This window comes from Eptatretus burgeri, chromosome 10 (assembly GCF_056783735.1).
Source record: "Eptatretus burgeri isolate ZD-2024b chromosome 10, Ebu_testis_v1, whole genome shotgun sequence".
NCBI lineage: Eukaryota > Metazoa > Chordata > Myxini > Myxiniformes > Myxinidae > Eptatretus > Eptatretus burgeri.
In genome coordinates, this window is record NC_140970.1 from 10,098,819 (window position 1) to 10,119,806 (window position 20,988).

Consider the following 20,988-nt stretch of genomic DNA (forward strand, 5'->3'; position numbering starts at 1 on the left):
TAATCCGCCATCTTTCCTGCACGTTTGTGCATGCGTCACGTGGTACATAGGTTCAGGGTCCGTGCAAACATTGTAACTTTTTTTTTTAAAAACATCTGTTGTTTTTTTTTTAAACCAGATTTGCTTTGATTCCCTGGAGAGCACCTCTCAAATCCTCCGAAAATAGAGACACAGATCTGGCAGCACTCTGGATAAACAGTCCCTTCGGGGGACAGGGCATGAGGTCAAGCAGTGAATGCATTAAATCATTCAGCTCAATGAAGCTAGTTAATTTTGTTACATTCCTAAAATTTTTGTTCACTTAATATAATTCTCCAAACAGTAGAAAAAGGTAAGTTTAATGCTTCGGAAATTTCACATTTTCTTGTGGATCTATGGAGAAGGAGGGAACATAGCCTTACTTGCTTAAAGTAAATAGGTATATCGGCTTCGTTATAACTCTTTTATTTCTTTAAATTATCAGATTTCACAACAGATTTCGACACTTGTTTTGTCCAGACAATATCCGATCCTCAAAACCGAAATAATATTTCGATGACATAGTTTAATTAGTCTGTGAGAGTCGATCGTGGAAAATCGTATCATATCATGCATTATTCATATCATACTTTGAGGAGCTGATGAATGAAGAAAATAAGAGAGAGAGAAGATTGGAAGAGGTGGAGATAGTGAATCAGGAAGTGGGGTGGATCAGTAAGGATGAAGTGAGGACTGCTATGAAGAGGATGAAAAGTGGAAAGGCGGTTGGCCCAGATGACATACCAGTGGAGGCATGGAAGTGCTTAGGAGAGATGGCAGTGGGGCTGTTAACCAGATTGTTTAATAAAATCTTGGAAAGTGAGAGGACGCCAGAGGAGTGGAGATACGTGTACTGGTTCCGATTTTCAAGAACAAGGGTGATGTGCAGAGCTGTGGAAATTACAGAGGGATAAAGTTGTTAAGCCACACCATGAAGTTGTGGGAAAGAGTAGTGGAAGCTAGGGTGAGAAGAGAGGTGACGATCTGTGAGCAGAAATATGGGTTTATGCCAGGAAAGAGCACCACTGATGCGATGTTTGCTTTGAGAATGTTGATGGAGAAGTATAGAGAAGGCCAGAAGGAGTTACATTGTGTGTTTGTGGATTTAGAGAAAGCTTATGATAGGGTGCCAAGAGAGGAGTTGTGGCATTGTATGAGGAAGTCAGGAATGGTGGAGAAGTATGTGAGGATTGTGCAGGATATGTATGAGGACAGTGTGACAGCGGTGAGGTGTGCGGTAGGAATGACGGACCGGTTTAAGGTAAAAGTGGGATTGCACCAAGGATCGACTCTGAGCCCTTTCCTGTTTGCAATGGTGATGGACAGGTTGACGGACGAGATCAGACTGGAGTCTCCATGGACTATGATGTTCGCGGATGAAATCATGATCTGTAGGGAGAGTAGGGAGCAGGCTGAGGCGAGCCTTGAGAGGTGGAGGTACGCACTGGAGAGAAGGGGAATGATAGTCAGTAGGAGTAAGACGGAGTACATGTGCGTAAATAAGAGGGAGGGTGGTGGTATGGTGCGGTTGCAAGGAGTTGAGGTGGGGAAGTTGGATGGGTTTAAATACTCGGGATCAACTGTCCAAAGTAACGGAGAGTGTGGGAGAGAAGTGAAAAAGAGAGTTCAGGCAGGATGGAGTGGGTGGAGAAGAGTTGCACGAGTGATTTGTGACAGAAGGGTAGCTGCAAGAGTTATGGGGAAAGTATACAAGACGGTAGTGAGACCAACTATGTTTTATGGTTTGGAGGCGGTGGCGCTAACAAAAATACAGGAAGCGGAGCTGGAGGTGGCAGAGTTAAAGATGCTGCGATTCTCATTGGGAGTGACGAGGATGGACAGGATAAGGAATGAGTATATTCGAGGGACTGTGCAGGTCGGACGGTTTGCAGACAAAGTGAGAGAGGCGAGATTGAGATGGTTTGAACATGTGCACAGGAGGGAAGCGGAGTATATCGGGAGAAGGATGCTGAAGATGGAGCCGCCAGGCAGGAGGAGAAGAGGAAGGCCAAAGAAGAGGTTCATGGATGAGGTGAGGGCGGACATGCGGGTGGTTGGAGTGCCAATGGAAGATGTGGAGGATAGAGCGAAATGGAGACGGTTGATCCGCTGTGGCAACCCCTAACGGGAGCAGCCGAAAGAAGAAGAAGATCATGCATGAAATCACTCCAAGCTCCAAATTTGAAAACTATAGTACTTACAAAAGCGACGTAAACAGTGATTTGTAGCGATGAATAACAGGCATTCGATAATATGAGTGAGGAAAAAAAAAAAAAAAAAAACAATCGTTAAGAAATCGTTGCGGCCTGTTCCAAGTCGGGGCATGGTTGAACAGGCCAAAAAACATGGCGGCTTCAGACCCCAGTGAGGTTGCCGAGGAAATGCCTTAAGACCCCAGACAGCGAGATGATGAGGATCCCCTGATGAAGGATTTAATTAAATAAGGCCATTAATTATCTTCTAAAGTAGTTTTTCAATTAACCCAAACATCCAATTTTCACTCTTGCACTTCCTTGGACTTTTCTTCGTAAGCATGCAAAGCTTCAGACTGCAAGGTATTATAGTTTTGGAGTTATGGAGGAGACACACTGACACACTGACACACTGACACACTGACACACTGAAACACTGACACACTGACACACTGACACACTGACACACACACACACTGACACACACACACACACACACACACACTGACACACACACACACACACACACACACACACACACACACACACACACAGACATTTATTAGTATAGATTCATACAGTTTTTGCAGATATCTCATGCATTGATACGGGTACCGTCTTTAAGAGCTGCAGCGAGAAGGCCCTCCTGTGCTGTATCCAAGGACAATGCAAGCTTTGAAAAATAAATTGAGAAGACAACTTTACAATCTCTATTTTATTCAAGCCGAGTATAAATCTTCCTTCAATGAGGTGCTGTGCAGCCTGGCTCATCACAAAACAATATATAACTAGAACGGGCACTCGGTAGAGCGCATACCTTCGCCGCCGCTACTTTTTTCCGGGCATATTTGAAAAACCTCATTTTAAAACGTCCATGACGTCACAACCGTCAGTCCGATTGACATCAAATTTGGTGTGTAACCTCCTTGAAGGCAGTCCAACAAAATGGAATGATAAACACTGAAAATTAAAAAGTTGAAAAATGACGTCATCTTTTGACGTCATCTTTTGACGTCATTTTGACGCACTTCCGGGGACGTCACGTCCAATCGGGGACTACCATTCTGAAAGCTCGTAGTTCACTGAACGTTTTAACGTTGGTTTCATGTCAATAGCTCTATTAGATCTGAAGCTATGCCTACAAGTATATTTTGACCTTGAGTGTGACCTTGACCTTGACTACAGAGTTGATTGGCAAAACCGGTACATCAATAAACAGATATTTTGGTACTGATCCTAATGCCTGGATTTGGGAGACTGCTTTATAAATTATATAGATATTTGAATGTAAAATATCAGGACATTTTAGCCACAATTGAAAAACGTCATGTTCAAACGTCAATGACGTCATAACGGTCAGTCCGATCGAAGTCAAATTTGGTGTGTGACGTCCTTAAGGTAAGTCCTACAAAACGGTATGATCAAAACTGATGAGATCGAAAATTGAAAATTTACGTCATCTTGTGACATCATTTAGACGCACTTCCGATGACGTTACGTCAAATCCGACACTATATATCCGAAAGGTATCTCGTCATGGAACAATATGGCGGTGGTTGCATGTCGATAGCTGTATGATGAAGGAAGTTATGCTCAAAAGAGTGTTTTTGACCTTTTCATGACCTTGACCTTGACCTTTGACCCGATCGCTCCCAAAATCTAATCAAATCGTCCTTGGATACTCACGAATCATCCCACCAAATTTCATGCAATTCAGTTTAATACTTTCCGAGTTATGCGAATAACAAACAAACACACATATTCACAAATAAATAAATACACAGCGACCAAAACATAACCTTTCGCAGAATGTGAAGGTAACTAGATCGACGCGCATGTAGAAATGCCAAAAAAAAAAATACGAATTTTTTTTTTTTTAAGTTGCAAAATTTTTTTTTTTTTTCCTCAAACACATTTTGTTTTTTTGGGGTTGTAAATCACGTAAAACATGTAGAAATGCAAAAAAAAAAAATTCAAATATTTTTCAAATAAAATCGAAATTTTTTGGAAAAAAGTTGCAAAATTGTTTTTTTTTTGGACCAAGTCCAAAATCTAATGGCATGATCCTTGGACCATACCTAATCCCCCAACCAAGTTTCGTCGAAATCCGTCCAGGAGTTTTTCCGTAATACTGTTCACAAACAAACAAACAGACAGGGGTGAAAACAGCAACTAAACCTCCATCCATCTTCGATGCCGGAGCTTAACAAGAAAAAGAGCAATCAGAGATTGCAGACCCTCACCAAGATTTGTTTTGTGTGGTGTATTTTGTGTGGCGTTTGTGTACTGGTGTGTTACCTAATTAATAAGAGACATAACTGGAACTGCCACTTTGTAACTGCTGGCAGTAGACCATATAACAGTGATTCTGGCACCAAGACGTCCTGCTTTGATGCAACTCCACTTTGATCGGACAACTGAACCGATCAGGTTGAAATATAAAACGTATATTCCCGATCATTACTAGATCATAATTGTGAAGTTCCACGTCGATTGATTAAGCAGTTCAAGAGAAATTTATTATTATTTTTGCTCAATCCAATATGGCTGCCAAACCATGTGACATTAATTATTCATGAACACCCTGGTATCCCCAAGGCTTGGGGAACATTTGTGTAAAGTTTCCCCTCGATCTGACCAGCATTCTGGAACAGAAGATTTTATGGGTTTTAGGGTAAATCTAATATGGCTGCCAAACCATGTGACCTATGATATATGTGTGAACCTTTTGTTCCTCATGGACAGGCGGTCATATGTGTAAAGTTTCACCTCAATTTGTTGAGCCACTTCAGAGAAGATGATTTTTGAAGGGTTTTTTTTTGCAACAATATGGCTGCCGAATCACGTGACCGATGACATAATGAATTTTTCTTTTCTGTGGACCATTTTATCCCTAGATGACCCTCAAAAATGTTCATACTGATCAGATGTGGCGTTCTACATATGCAATGACGACGCTATAACGAGGGCACATATTAATGTCATAAAAAAAATAACACTCATTCCCCATGTGGAGTCCTTGCTGTGTGCCATTTCAATTTTTTCCTTGGTGCGGTTTCAGAGAAACAGAGGTCCAAATTTTTTCCAATATGGCTGCCACACCACATGGCCGATGACGTCATAATTGTCATCAATAAAACATTCTACATGAGTAGTCGCACGATGGTGAAAAATTCGTCTCAATCCGACAAGCGGTTGCGGAGAAAAATACGAAAGTTCTGTGTGGATAAACAGACAGACAGACAGACAGATAAACAGACAAACAGACAAACGGACCCAAATGCAAGCCTGGTGTTTGAAGGAGTAGATTTCGTCAGGCATTTGGAAATTAGCCAGGGTGCCAGCTGGCAAGGCCTAATGTTCGACTGGAGTCAATTCAGTCAGGAATTTGGAAATTAGCCAGGGTGCCAGCAATAACTCGTCTGGTCTCAGCAAAAGACACCATGGCATATTTTACATCCACTAACTAATGCTTGCAGGACGAATTTTGGTGGACAGGTTGAGTGTGTGACAAGGACAAATTGATTGGATTATGGTGAAGATCCAGATCTGGATCCGGAAGCTTTAATTTTTTAAGTGTTTCTTCACCATTTAGTGACAAGCCAAAATGATACATAGCAGGATATCTCAAAAAGTTGTAGATGGATTTGGATGAAGCTTGGTGTGTATGTTGGTTGTGTCGCAAGGAAGATTTGATTCAATCCTGGTGAAGATCCGAATCCGAATCCGGATCCGGATACGAGAATTATTTAATTTTTAAAGCGATTCTTCACCATTGAGAGATCGGGCCAAAAACGATATGTAGCGTGATATTTCAAAAATGTATTGGGCCCGATATGTTCTCGTGGATCAAGTATTATGTGGCGGAGGTACGCGCTCTACCGAGTGCCCTTCTAGTTCTTCATTATTTTATATATGAACTAGCTGGAGTACCCGGCGTTGCCCAGGAAAAAAAAATAGGAATAAGAAAGGGGTAAATTGTGGTGCTTAATATATATATCACATTTATATATCACATTTAATTTGGACACATTTCACATTTCTTTGTCGTTGTCAGCGTTCATCATCAGTGCTCATGAGGCTCTGATGTTCTCTCTGTCACAGAGGTTGTCGTAGTTATCAGCAAGCAAGTTATTTTGCTTCCGGTGGATAAAGCCCAGTCACTTTGTCTTGATCTTGCAGCAGACATCGACCAGAAACTGCTGAAAGAGTCGTCACATCTGCAGTATGTGGTTGCCCTCTCTCACCATGATGTGGTAGCTGTAGTACTGCAGCTGTGTGAGTTTTTGTCCATCCTGTCCAGTAGCAGTCCTGGCCACCAGATGGATGCTGTAGCCATCTATTCCATATGGGAACACTATGGGATACTGGAGTGGATCATAAGATGCATGCAGCTTACTGATGCCCCATCACGAAGTCTGAGGACAATGTGTCTGGGTTCTGTTGGCTCATTGTCCATTAGGATGGCGACTTGTGGTGCAGACTGGGTGTTGTAGCGGCGTGTGTGCTCTCCTTGTGGTCGCTTGTTCTCTCTGATGATGATCTGTCACTCTTCAGAGTTGCCTCCTTCTGCAAGCACATCTCTTGTAGTCTTGAGCTCACGGACCGGATGGTTATTCTCGTGAAACCACTTTGTGAGCAACTCAAGGATGTGGGGTTTGAGGCCGTTGTGGTTCCTGGCAGCCAGCTCCTTGGCGTGTGAGTCCTGGAAGTAGACCTGTCGGAACTTTGGCTGGCCCTCTTCGGGTGGGAGCAAGCTGCCAATGCGGTGGAACACTTGACCTTGGATCCGGAAGCTCGGGTTCCAGCCCTGGACTTCAGCTTTCTGGTGCCCGAAGTTCGTCATCACAAAGCTGCCATTATACGTCCGAATGTTGTCAAGGAAGTGCTTGCTGAGGGAATCTTCACCTGAGAGAAGTTCCTTCAGCAAGGGAGGAAGGGCAGGAGAGGGCTCAAGGACGACCTTGCCATTGCTGCAGCACCCACCCTTGGTCTCTCCCTTGAACTTGTAAGCAGAACAGTGGGTGCAGACTCGGTCCATTCGGCCAATGTCTGCATGAGTTGTTGGGTCAGCCGGGTCATACGTAAATGCCACCCTGTTGGCATTGTTGTGCTCTTACAGCACTGATGCATTGCCTCAAGTCTTGCATAACACTCTTCCTCAGTATCATTTGCTCGTCACTGTTGTTGCCGCTGTGCCTGTTCATTTAGCCTGGCTCATCGCTCCTCTTCAGTCTCATTTTGTCTCTTAGTGTGTTTTCGCTTAGCTGCAGCTGCCTTCGGACCAATGGAGTTCTTCCTTCTTCGGAGCATCTAAAATCAGAAAGTCAAATTTTTCATCAGAAACTTTGTAAACGTTCACTAGTCTGTCCATCCACTGGTTTGTCTTTGTCATATTTTGATCAGGTTGTGAATAAAAAATGTCGTGGCATGGAAAATCAATCAATTGCGGCAGAAAAATTGAAACGGCCAAAAAAAATTGACGATGTTTTTTTCCAGTTTTTAAACATCTAAGGTGTGCTGTAGTACCTCAAAGACGTGCTGATTCCGAATATACCTTTAGTTTTGCTCTGGGATGTGTAGTTCTCGAGTTATAAGAGGACAAACAAACAAACACTCCTACTTTATATATTTAAGATAGAAGAAGGCAGGCATTGCGGAGGGGAAGAAGCTACTGGAGATTGCACATGGTATCACGAGGGAAAAGGGAGGTGAAAGGACTGTGGGGAAGTGTAATACAAATATAAAGTGCCATCACCTCCATTGCACGGAACACAGGAGAAAGAACTAAAAGGACCAAAATGTGTGAAAAACTATTTCCCGATGTAATTCGGAATGCTGGGGTGACTAGACTACAAGAAGAAAAAAAAAACTTTTCAAGATGAAACCTTTGCTCCAAGCAGGAAATGTATATCATCAACTGAAATATTAAAGCAGGATTATAATTTGGACAAACTTTCGAAATTCAGGATGAAAAAGGTACATCGGTAAGCATATCATTTTTCCAGGTACATAATCAGGTATATAAATATATGCATAACTACATCATCAATTTTTTTTTGTCGTGAAGCGGGTAGGGAGGTAGGGAGAATATTCACAAAAGTGTCATAAAATTTAGAGGTGCTAAAATTAATAAATCGCTCCAAAAACTGTTTCCCTTTCTCTGGCTTGATAAACGCATCATACTTATTACCTCCACCACCAAAGGTGTAAGGAGTTTATGTTTTCACCCCCGGCTGTCTGTTTGTTACTTGCAAAATCGAAGATTTTTCAATTGTATATTGGTCAGTCGATTTGGTTATTCTGTCTGTTTGTCTGTCTGTCAATTGCCTACACGTCATAATTCTAAACCGATCGTCACCAAACGTCACCACAAGGTATAGTTTGTCAAAAGGAAAAAGCCTATTGTTTTTGAGGTCAAAAGGTCAACATAGGCCAAAGGTCAACAACGAATGTGGTGTATCTGAAATCCACAATTTTCATTGGATTCACTTGAAATTTGAAGAGGAGTTGCAAATTTTGGGATTGAATTCAACCACCAATTCTTTTTTAGGTCAAATTTGTTTTTCGATTTTGCAAGCATCGTGCTGTGCACGACGTCTTCGTGTTTGTGTTTGTTTGTCAATCACCTTCCAGGTCACAATTCTAAACCGATCATCATGAAACTTTATGAAGTTGAAGAAGTAGTCGCAAGTGAGAAGCTTAGTGATTTTGAGGTCAAAGGTCAAAGGTCATCTTGAGGTCGAATTTCTAAAATCGTCAATTTTTTTTCATCTGATTGCAGTGAAAGTTGAACAGGATTTGCATATTGCGTCACTGAATTGGGAAACCAACTATTTGAGGTCAAAATGTCAAAGGTCATCTCAAGGTCAAACTTCTAAAATCGTCAATTTTTTTTCTGAAAAATCGTCAATTTTCATCCGATTGACTTGAAAATTAAACAGCAATTGCATCGTGCATTATTGAATTGGGAAACCAACGATGTGTGAGATCAAAAGGTCAAAGGTCAAATCAAGGTCAAACTTCTAAAATCATCAATTTCAATCTGAAAAATCATCAATTTTCATCTGATTGACCTGAGCTTTGATTAAGATTGTCAATTTTAATCTTAATGAAATGGACAATTTGATGTATCCATGGCAACCTTTGGAGAGGGGTGTATATTTTGCAAGTGTCGTGCTCTGCACGACGTCTTTTTTACTTGACGAAATCTACGATTTTGTCAAGTATGTTGGTCGGTTCAGTTTGTGAGAATATTTGTGTGAACGTCTCGCTCTACAGGTCGCATTTTGAGTCGGAATGTCATGGAACTTCACCAATGGACTTATTGGCTACCAGAATAGAACCCTATAACTTTTGGCATGTCAAGGTCAAAGGTCAAGGTCACAGTGAGGTCAAACATCCCCAAAAAAGTTATAACTCGAGAACGGAAGAAGATGCCAATGTCAAATTACACCACGTGATTCAGGAGGGTGATGGCTATCGCTGATTAGATTTTGGTCAAAATCGGTCAAAGGTCAAAGTCAAAGTGAGGTCAAACATCGAAAAAAATTATAACTCGAGAACGGAAGAAGGTACCAATGTGAAATTACACCACGTGATTCAGGAGGGTGATGGCTAGCGCTGATTAGATTTTGATCAAAATCGGTCAAAGGTCAAGGTCACAGTGAGGTCAAACATCCAAAAAAAGTTATAACTCGAGAACGGAAGAAGCTACCAATGTCAAATTACACCACGTGATTCAGGAGGGTGATGGCTAGCGCTGATTAGATTTTTTGTTACTTGACGAAATCTACGATTTTGTTTGTTTGTTTGTGTGTACGTCTCGCTCTACAGGTCGCATTTCGAGTCGGAATGTCATGGAACTTCACCAATGGACTTATTGGCCACCAGAATAGAACCCTATAAGTTTTGGCATGTCAAGGTCAAAGGTCAAGGTCAGGAAAAATTCCTGAAAATCGCGAAAATCCGTATCTTTTAGCATGGGCCGATTTTCAAAAATTCATGTCTCCGCCAAATCTTAACGGACTCGTAAAGGTGCCCGTCTTGGACGGGCGTCACTGGCAACATATGGTAAAAGACAGATAGCATGAATGTATTTTAAACAATATATTATATCATTTTTATCCATTGATTATCATTCAGGTTTTCCCCTTCGACTGTCCCGCAGTAGCTCCACTTCGATGACATTACCACGTAGTTTAGTGACTACACAACGTGTACCATTCGTGAGTTCCGGAGGATCCATAGAGCGCATTAAAATTACAGGGCACCCTACTTTAAAGTGATCCAAAAAGCCGGATCAGTTTCGTGTACATATTCGTATCTTGTAGATTTTAGCTGGCCGGATCAGTTTCTTCTACATATTCATATCTTGTAGATTTTAGCTGATTCTGAAACTGTTAACAGCATGTCCATCGGATGGTTCTGTGATTTTCTACGGTAGTAAACAGAAGTACGACTTAAGCCTGTACGCCACTATGCGGAGACCCGAGGACCTAATATTTCACAACAAACAAAAAACTCACAAAATTTGAAGATATTTTAAATAAACAATTTATTATAATATCAATTAAATATCATTTTTATCCATCGATAATATGAATTGTTCTGTACAGCTATAGTTGTTCTCCTGGGATCTGTGCATCCATCCACGATCTATGTTCTAATGAAGTGCAGAAGGAATAATAAAAACAGCACCGTGCGGGAGTGTTGGTAATCTCTCCAAAGCTCTCGGAAAGCATTAAAATGCATCACAATCGGTTTGATTGTGAACAGATATACGGACGGACGGACATCGAGACCGGTTTTATTCGGTCATCATGAAGGTACCGCTTGATATTACGCGTTGAAATAGAGATATGAATACTCAAATGAGTTTATTATATGTCTATGATTGATAGCTTATTGACAGCTCAATAACATGAGCAATTTACTATGGCGTATAGTGATTAATAATAACATACTCTACAAAAGGTTTTACGAACTCATCTTAGTGGTCCTATAAAAAAATGGGAAACATTTTTATTTCTTTTTTGTACAATAATTCCTCCCATTTTGCAAATGGAGAACATGAACTGTTTAACTACCATAATCATCAAAACGAATTTTGAGGGGCCTCTTAAGGAAGACAATAATATCATTACTAAAAATGTCAAAGCTTGTTTCATTTCATGCAGGAACAAAAATCTGATGGTGGAACAAAAAAAGGGGCGTGCTGAAATATATATATATATATATATATATATATATATATATATATATATATATATATATATATATATATACATATATATATATATATATATATATATATATATATATATATATAATATAATATATATAATAATAAGATTTAACTACCATGATCATCAAAACGAATTTTGAGGGGCCTCTTAAGGAAGACAATAATATAATCTATATATTAATACTGAAGGAACAATTTTGTGCTCCTCCTCACGGCCGCCTCTAGTTTTTCTCGGTACTGTGACCTGGACTGAAAGAAACTTCGTACCTGTAAGAGTGCATCGCACATAGTGGCAATAGTCAATTTTCAACTCTGAAGCAGAATAAACACTTTTCGTTGAGACAGGGGCGAGGAGTGAAAAGGCGGGGGCGGGGGATGAAGAGACGGGGGCAGGGAGTGAAGAGGCGGGGGGCAAGGTAAGCAAATTGAAAGCGGGAGACGGGGGGGGGGGAAATGGGGCAGGGAATGAGTGGGCGGGGCTGGGGTGAATTAGGCGGGGTTGAGTGTGAGGGGGTGGACAGAGGGGCGGGGACCCAGGGGCGAGTGGGGCAGGGAATCAAGCGGCGGGGGGGCAGGGAGTGAAGAGGCAGGGGTGGGGCCAGGGTAATTAAATTTTTGGGCGGGAGTAAGCAACTTGAAGGCAGGGGGTGGGAGGCAGGGGGGAATGGGGCAGGGGCAGGGGATGAGAAGATGAGGGCAAGCACACCCTGTCCAGTCCATGACCCTCGAGTGTGTGTGAGCTGGTGAGGGTGGTTGAATGAACGGAATCCGTCTGTGACGGGGTTTCGGCTGGTCTATATTAATATTTCGGCACGCCCCTTTTTTTTGTTCCACCATCAGATTTACCAACATCAGATTACTTTATATGTCAAAGCTTGTTTCATTTCATGCAGTAACAAAAATCTGATGGTGGAACAAAAAAAGGGGCGTGCCGAAATGTTAATATAGATAATAATAAGATTTAACTACCATAATCATCAAAACGAATTTTGAGGGGCCTCTTAAGGAAGACAATAATATCATCTATATTAATATGTCAGCACGCCCCTTTTTTTGTTCCACCATCAGATTTTCCACCATCAGATTACTATATATGTCAAAGCTTGTTTCATTTCATGTAATAACAAAAATCTGATGGTGGAATAAAAAAGGGGCGTGCCAAAATAATAATAAAGATAAGAATAAGATTTAACTACCATAATCATGAAAACGAATTTTGAGGGGCCTCTTAATGAAGACAATAATATGATTACTATATATGTCAAAGCTTGTTTCATTTCATGCAGTAACAAATATCTGATGGTGGAACAAAGAAAGGGGAGTGCTGACAGATAAATATAAATATACATATATATATATATATATATATATATATATATATATATATATATATATATATATATATATAGCTTATATATATATATAGCATATATATATATATATATATATATATATATATATATAGCATATATATATATATAGCATATATATATATATATATATATATATATATATATATATATATATATATATATATATATATATATATATCGAGCTCTGGAAAAAAATAAGAGACCACTCCAAAAAAAAATTAAAATCAGCATCTCGACATCTATGGCAGCCATTCCATTCCAGTGTCTGTTGAATTCCAACACAGGCACACCTCATTCTACTTCGTGAGGTACTGATTAGGTGATCACCTGAACCGAATCTTATTTAACAAGGAAAAGTATAAAACCACTACTGTGGTCATCACTATCCTCTTGCAATAGGACCACCTGGATGGCAAAAACAGAGCTAGTAATACCTCAAAAGTAATTGGAATAAAAAAAAACAACTATTGACCATGCCAAAAGAGTTGAAAAGAAAAGTTTTGAGTGAGGTAAAGAAGGGTTCAATTCTGGCTTTACTGGAAGAGGAATACAGTGAGCGTTACGTTGCTTCCATACTTAAAATTTCAAAGACGGCGGTTCATAAGAACAAGGTCAAGCAGCAGACATTTGGGACAACAAAGCTACAGACTGGCAGAGGGCGAAAACGACTTTCCACTGACCGGGATGACCACAAACTCATTCGAATGTCACTCAGCAACCATAGGATGACATCAAGTGACCTACAAAAAAATGGCAAACGGCAGGTGGGGTGAAATGCACGGCGAGGAGGGTTCGAAACAAGCTCCTAGAGGCAGCGCTGAAGTCGTGCAAAGCTAGAAAAAAGCCCTTCATCAATAAGAAGTAAAGAAGAGCCAGGCTGAGGTTTGCAAAAGACCATAAGGATTGGACCGTAGAGGACTGGAGTAAGGTCATCTTCTCTGATGAGTCCAATTTTCAGCTTTGCCCAACACCTGGTTGTCTGATGGTTATACGGAGACCTGGAGAGGCCGACAAGCCACAGTGTCTCGCACCCACTGTGAAATTTGGTGGAGGATCGGTGATGATCTGGGGGTGCTTCAGCAAGGCTGGAATCGGGCAGAATTGTCTTTGTGAAGGACTCATGAATCAAGCCACGTACAAGGTTGTCCTGGAAGAACACTTGCTTCCTTCTGCTCTGACAATGTTCCGCAACTCTGAGGATTGGTTTTTCGAGCAGGACAATGCTCCATGCCACACAGTCAGGTCAATCAAGGTGTGGATGGAGGACCATCAGATCAAGACCCTGTCATGGCCAGCCCAATCTCCAGACCTGAACCCCATTGAAAATCTCTGGAATGTGATCAAGAGGAAGATGGATGGTCACAAGCCATTAAAGAAAGCTGAGCTGCTTGAATTTTTGCGCCGGAGTGGCATAAAGTCACCCAACAGCAATGTGAAAGACTGGTGGAGAGCATGCCAAGACGCATGAAAGCTGTGATGGAAAATCAGGGTTATTCCACAAAATATTGATTTCTGAACTCTTCCTAAGTTAAAACATTAGTATTGTGTTGTTTAAAAATGAATATGAACTTGTATTGTTTGTTTTATTTGAGGTCTGAAAACACTGCATCTTTGTTGTTGTTTTGACCAGTTGTCATTTTCTGCAAATAAATGGTCTAAATGACAATATTTTTATTCGGAATTTGGGAGAAATGTTGTCAGTAGTTTATAGAATAAAACAAAAATGTTCATTTTACTCAAACACATACCTTTCAATAGTGTTACGGCTGTGGAAATTCGCAAACCACCATTCAGGTCCCGTAGGTGACGTATCTCTTAAGTACATGTGTAGTTATCCCCAAACCCTTTGTTTAGAGGGAATTAATGTGATTCATTCGGGCTGCGACGCTTTGAGTCAGTCGTTTTTCTTTTTCTATCTTTTATTTCAAACAAAAACCAACAAGGGCGCTTGGTGGGCTTTTCCCGCCTGTTTTCGCGCCATTCTTCTCCGCGCTTGGTGTGAGGGAGGAGAAGCCGGGTGGGGCAGCTGCGCCCGATTGGTGGATGCGCGGTGTGACGTGGCCAGGGAGGAGGAACGCCCCTCTTCGAGACCCTTCTCGAAGCGCCTCGAAGGGGGTGGAGCAAAGAACGGGGCGGAGCAACAAGGTGGAGCTCCGGGATATAAGAAAGTCTGACACGAGAGGAGCGGTTGTGTGGTTGCTCTTGCCCTCTTCCTGTCGTCCGGCTCGCTCGTCCTCTTCTCTTTTTTTTTTTTTTTTTTTTGTATACCTTGGTCGAGGCTCGTATGAGAGCTAACACACAACTCACAGCAAGGAGGCATGAGACAAGAGGGGCGGGAGTGGAAGGGACAAAACAGTGGGGAACAGACACATTCGGTGAACTGTGGAAGGGAGAGGGATGGGGATGGGACGGGGAACATGGCGAAGAGAAGATGGGACTTTCAGGGACTTTCAGGAAGGAAAGCAGGAGAAATGAAGGAAGTGGGCTTGGGTGGATTATCGGGGGTAGAAAAGATCGAGGATTTGGATGGGGGAAGATAAGAGGTGGTGGTGAACAGCTGTTTTGAAAGCCTGGAGGGAAGAATGGGAAAGAATAGAGTGAGGAAGTTTATTCCAAAGGCGGGAAAAAAGAGGAATGAAAGAGTGAAGATGAGCAGTGATTCGTGATTTTGGTAGTTTTACCAGAAGGGGGTTGTTGGCGGACCTTGAGCGCCCTGTGGAAATGTGGTGGGGACAAATCGCAGAGAGAGCAGGGGGGCAAGGCTGGAGAGGAGTCGGTAGAAGACAGAAAGACCACCGACCAACCTGCGGTGATTGAGTGAGAGGCCCAAAGACTCAGCTTCATTGCGGGAGATGCCGATGATCTTAAATGCCCTGGTTTCGACAGCGTGAAGCCGAGAAAGGTGGGAGGCAGGAGCACCAGCCCAGAGGGGAGAGCAGTACTCCATCAGGCTATGGACAAAAGCTTTGTAAGTGGTCAGGAGCTCAAGAGGGCCGAGGAAGGACTTAGCACGACGGAGGATTCCCAGTCGGCGACTGGCTTTTGAGGCGAGGTTGGAAATGTGACTTTCCCAGGAAAGGTCATGGCAGATAGTGAGACCTAGAAGCTTGAAAGAAAAGACTTCTTCCAGAGGATTGTTGAGAAAGTGGATGGGGGGGGGGTTTGTAAACGGTCCTTTCGAAGAGACATAGTGAGAGTGTGAGATTTGTCTGGATTGAAAGACATGTTCCACGTGTTGGACCAGTTTGTGATTTTATCCAGATCTGCAGTGAGCGAAGAAGCTGCTGCTTGCCGGTCTGAGGGATGACAGATGGTACGGCAGAGGGTGGAGTCGTCGGCAAAGAGAAATAGAGGATTTTCCAGAGAGTCCGAGAGATCATTGATGAAAACCAGTAAAAGAACAAGGCCCAGAACGCTACCTTGAGGAACTCCAGCCTGCACAGGAAGAGGGGATGAAAGAACTCCATTTAGGGCCACACGTTGACTGCGACAGGAGAGGAAGTCTGCGAGCCATGAGTGGAGATGGCCTTGAATACCATGGGAAGAGAGTTTGGTGAGTAGGGCAGGGTGCCAAACTGTGTCAAAAGCACGTGATATGTCCAGGGATACGGCTCGGATTTCCTGTCTGGCATTGAGGACCTCCATCCATTGATGGGAGAGCAGAAGCAGCATATCCAGGGTAGAGTGACCTGGTCTGAAACCAAATTGATGATTGGAAATCAAGCCATTGGAGAAGAGGAAGGATTTCATGTCTGAAGCGATGATGGATTCCATCACCTTGCTGATGATTGGGAGAAGGCTGATTGGTCTGTAGTTACAGGGATCTGTTTTTGCACCTTTTTATGCAGGGCAGTGATGTTAGCAGATTTCCAAGCAGATGGCAGATGACCTTGGGCAAATGAGAGGGTGAATAGAACAGAGAGAGGGTGAGCAAGAGCAGAAGAGCAGGCTTTGAGGACACGTGGGCTGATGCCGTCTGGACCGGTTGCAGAATCTGACTCGACGTTTGAAAGCAAGCTCTCCACCTTGTCAGGAGAAAAGGATACAGAGTCCAGGGACAGTTGGGTGCGACTGGGTAAAATGGGTAGAGATAGTGATGGGTTTAGGACACAAGATTTAGCTGAAAACACCGAGTTTAGACATTCAGCTTTATCACATGTGGAATCAGCAGTGCGGCCATTTGAGGTAAGGGAGGGGATGGAGGGGGAACATACACCAGAAACAGATTTGATTAAACGCCACCAGGATTCTGAGGAGGGAGAGAGGTTTGAGAGTTCAGACTTGAGATGAGAAAGATGTTGTTTTCTGGCTCTCCTGAGGGTAGATACACACTTGTTCCGAGCTTTGTGGAAAGAACTGAGATTGCCCTCAGTTGGGTTTGCTTTCCATGAGGCAAAGGCAAGTTGTTTCAGGACAACTGCCTCGCAACAAGCTTCAGTGAACCATGGGTGTGAGGAAGGGTAGGACAACTGAACACGAGAGGGGATAAATCTGTGCATGAGGGAGAGCAAGTTTCTTTGAAAGAATTCCCAGGATGAGTTGATGTTGGAGAAAGTAGCGATCGGAGACCAGTCTTGAAGTTTGATGGCTGCTTGGAGACCCTGCCAGTCGGTCTGAGTGAAATGCCAGACTCGACGGCGGTGAGGTGGTTTTTCTGATAACAGCCAGACAGATGTCCACTTTGACAAGCACGTGGTCAGAAGAACCGATTGGAGCGATAGAAGAATAGCAGATATTTTCAGGGAAATTTGTCAAAATCAGATCCAGAAGAGATAGAGTACCATTGGTTAAGATCCGAGTCGGGAAGTTGACCGATTGAGTCAGTCCCAATGAGTCGCAGAAGTCTTTTGCTGAAGTGCCATGGCAGGTGAGAGAGGTACACACACCTCGCCAATTGGCAAGATGACAATTGAAGTCACCACATATGAAGAGGAGAGAGAGTTCATATGAGAGGACAGAAGTTGTTCTATGTTTTTGGATAGTGAGGTGTTAATGGAGTCATCACTGTTTGGTGGACGGTACAGTGCACATATAAACATGAGGTGGGAGTGGAGGGGAAGCCGTAGCCAGAGGTATTCCTAGGGGTGTGGGGGAGTGAGGGCAGTGCATGGAAAGTGAGGAAGAGTGTATTTGATGAAGAGAGCAACTCCTCCACCAGGACGAGGCTCAGGTCTGTCATACCGGAGGAGGCAGTAACCAGGGAGAGATACTTGGGAGTCAGAGATGCCTTGAGGGAGGAAAGTTTCTGTTAGGCAGATTATGTCTGGTTTGTCAGTGGCAACCTGTATGGAAAGATCTGTAAGGTTTGAGCGAAGGCCCCAGATATTTGAAGTCCACACTGTTAATGAAGAGGGAGGGGAGGAGACTTTGGGTGCAGGGAATGGGAGGGGAGGGGAGGGGGAGGGTCGGAGAAGAGAGGAGGGGGGAAGGTAAGGAGAGTTGTTGAAAGAGTGTGGGGGATTGCAGAATAGCTTGGGGAGGGGGCTGGATGAGGAGGAGAAAAGGCTCTGTGGTGCTGGGGGAGAGGGGGGCAGGAGAGGGGGCAGGAGAGGGGGCAGAAGGCAGTTGAGGATTTGAGGAGGGGGAGTGATCAGATGGAGGTGAGAGGGCAGGGGAAGAAGGCAGCTTTGTGGATGTGAGGGGGGGCAACGTTGAGAAGGGTGAGTGAGGGGGTGAATGGTGGAAGAAGGGTGAGTGAGGGGGGTGAATGGTGGAAGAAGGGTGAGTGGGGAGAGTTGAGGGAAAAAGGTGAGGGGGGAGTTTTTGAGAAAGGTGAGATTCGGTAAGATTCGAGAATGGAAGGTTGTAGGAAGCGATCATGAAGGTAATGGAGACAGTGGGTTAGAACCGGAAATTTCCCCATCATAACCCACAACTTCCAAGTGAAAAATAAATTCTACAAATTTCATAAAATTAATTAAAAATATAAAACTAGAATACCTTGGTTGGATAAGTGTCCACCCCCCTAATGTAATTTCAGAGTTGTTTAAAACTCTGAGGCCTAAAAACTTTGACAGGACTTTTCAGCGAACAAGTAATGGGTTGGCAACTGCAGTTGTTCTACAGCAATGGAAGTAAATTAAGCGTTGAAAGTTGATGCAAACAATTCCTACAGGTGTCACAACTTTTGTTGATTAGCTACAAACCCTCTGTCTATATAAAAGCAGTGTTGGAACAGATTGTGTTGGGACACCCTCTGAAGCATTATTTGGACAATATTGCACTGCAGGAAGTAGTATATTGTGTTCATGCCGAGAAAAAGACAATTAACAAAGAAAGACATACAGACCATAATAACCCTTAAAAGTTTAGATCTTTCCTTTAGAGAAATTGCAAAGTAGCCAAGATGTCAGTGAGTACAGTTTCCTACACCATCAAACGGCACTTGGAAACTGGAGGAAATTCTGACAGGAAGAGGTCTGGCACATCCAAAGCCACAATACAATCAGAAGACAAGTTTCTGAGAGTCAACAGCTTGCGTGATCGGCGGCTCATAGGACAGCAGCTTCAAGCACAGCTTAACACTGGTCGAAGTAAGGAAGTCTCAGTTTCAACTGTGAAGAGAAGACTTCGAGCTGCAGGTTTGACAGGTCGAGTGGCAGTAAGAAAGCCATTGCTAAGATGGCAAAATAAGAAAAAAAGGCTTGACTGGGCCATGAAGCACCGCCAGTGGACTACTGAAAACTGCAAGAAGGTCTTATGGACCGATGAATCAAAACTTGAAATCTTCGGTTCATCACGCAGGGTTTTTGTATGCCGTCGAGTAGGTGAAAGGATGGTTCCTCAGTGTGTGACACCAACTGTCAAAGTCAAACATGGAGGAGGAAGCGTGATGATCTGGGGCTCTTTTGCTGGATCCAGTCGGCGACTTGCACAGAGTGACTGGCACCCTGAAGCAAAAGGGCTACCACAGCATTTTACAGCACCATGCAATACCCTCTGGTCTATGTCTACTTGGTCAGGGGTTCATCCTACAGCAAGATAACGACCCAAAACATACCTCCAGGCTTTGTCAGAACTACCTTAGAAGAAAAGAACAAGACGGTAGGCTTCAAATCATGGAATTGCCAGCACAGTCTCCAGACTTAAACCCCATCGAGCTGGTTTGGGATGAACGGGACAGAAGGGTGAAAGCAAAGCAACCGACAAGTGCAACACATTTGTGGGAACTTCTGCAACAGTGTTGGGAAGAACTTTCCGAACAATATTTCATTTCCATTGTCGAAAGAATGGCACGACGATGTTCGGCTGTTATATCTGCAAAAGGTAGCTACTTTGATGAGTCAAAAATTTCGATTAAATTTTGTTCAACAAAACGATTCCATGATTTCTTTTTTATTTGCAATTGTTTATTTGTTCTATGCTTTAATTTCAGAGTACATTGAAACATCAAACTGCTTAAATTTCAGTAAAACTGGAAAAATGGGGGTGTTCTAAAACTCCTGACCGGTGGAGTATAACCAATCACCTTCAAAGTAACACACCAAGTTATTTGGCCTCCACTTGTGATAAATTGTCATGATTCTGATTATTTCAGAATAAAATCAGCTGTTCCTCTTGGTTTCCTCTGCTGGGTAGTGTATTTCACAGCAAAGACCCAACCATGAGCGTGAAGGAGCTTTCAAAAGACCTCCGGGATAAAGTTGTGGAGAGGCACAGATCATGGAATGGGTATAAAAATATTTCAAAGGCCTTGAATATCCCTGGGAACACAGTCAAGACAATCATTAAGAAGTGGACGGCAGAAGGTACCACCAAGACCCTGCTTCGATCAGGCAGTCCCACCAAACTGGATGACCAAGTCAGGAGGAGACTGATCAGAGAGGCCACCAAGAAGCCAATGGCAACTTTGAAAGAGCTTCATGCCTTCATGGCAAAGACTGGTGACTGTGGGCATGTGACAATAATATCCCAAGCACTCTGCAAGTCTGGCCTGTGTGGTAGGGTGGAAAAAAGGAAGTCATTACTCAAAAAAACCCACCTTGAGTCACATTCGAGATATGCAAAAGACCTTGATAGAGATTCTGAAGCCATGTGGCAAAAGGTTTTGTGGTCTTATGAAACCAAGAGGGAACTTTTTGGCCTGAATGCAAAACGTTACATTCGGCACAAACCCAACACGGGACACCACCCAACGAACACCATCCCTACTGTGAAG

The 20,988-nt window shown here is 42.9% G+C and overlaps 1 protein-coding gene across 3 annotated transcripts in view; it reads right to left on the reverse strand.

The window, feature by feature from the left end:
• COX18 (cytochrome c oxidase assembly factor COX18) overlaps positions 1-20,988 on the reverse strand; it is a 68,207-nt gene that overhangs the window by 32,634 nt on the left and 14,585 nt on the right. Inside the window, exon 5 of one of the 3 annotated variants that reach the window (XM_085897039.1) lies at positions 18,443-20,763. The exons of the other annotated variants lie outside the window; for them this stretch is intronic. Coding sequence (XP_085753165.1) covers positions 20,602-20,763 — 162 coding nt within the window. The 3' untranslated portion in view covers positions 18,443-20,601. Of the gene's footprint in view, positions 1-18,442; positions 20,764-20,988 lie in introns of those variants that run through there. 3 annotated transcript variants of the gene reach the window in all.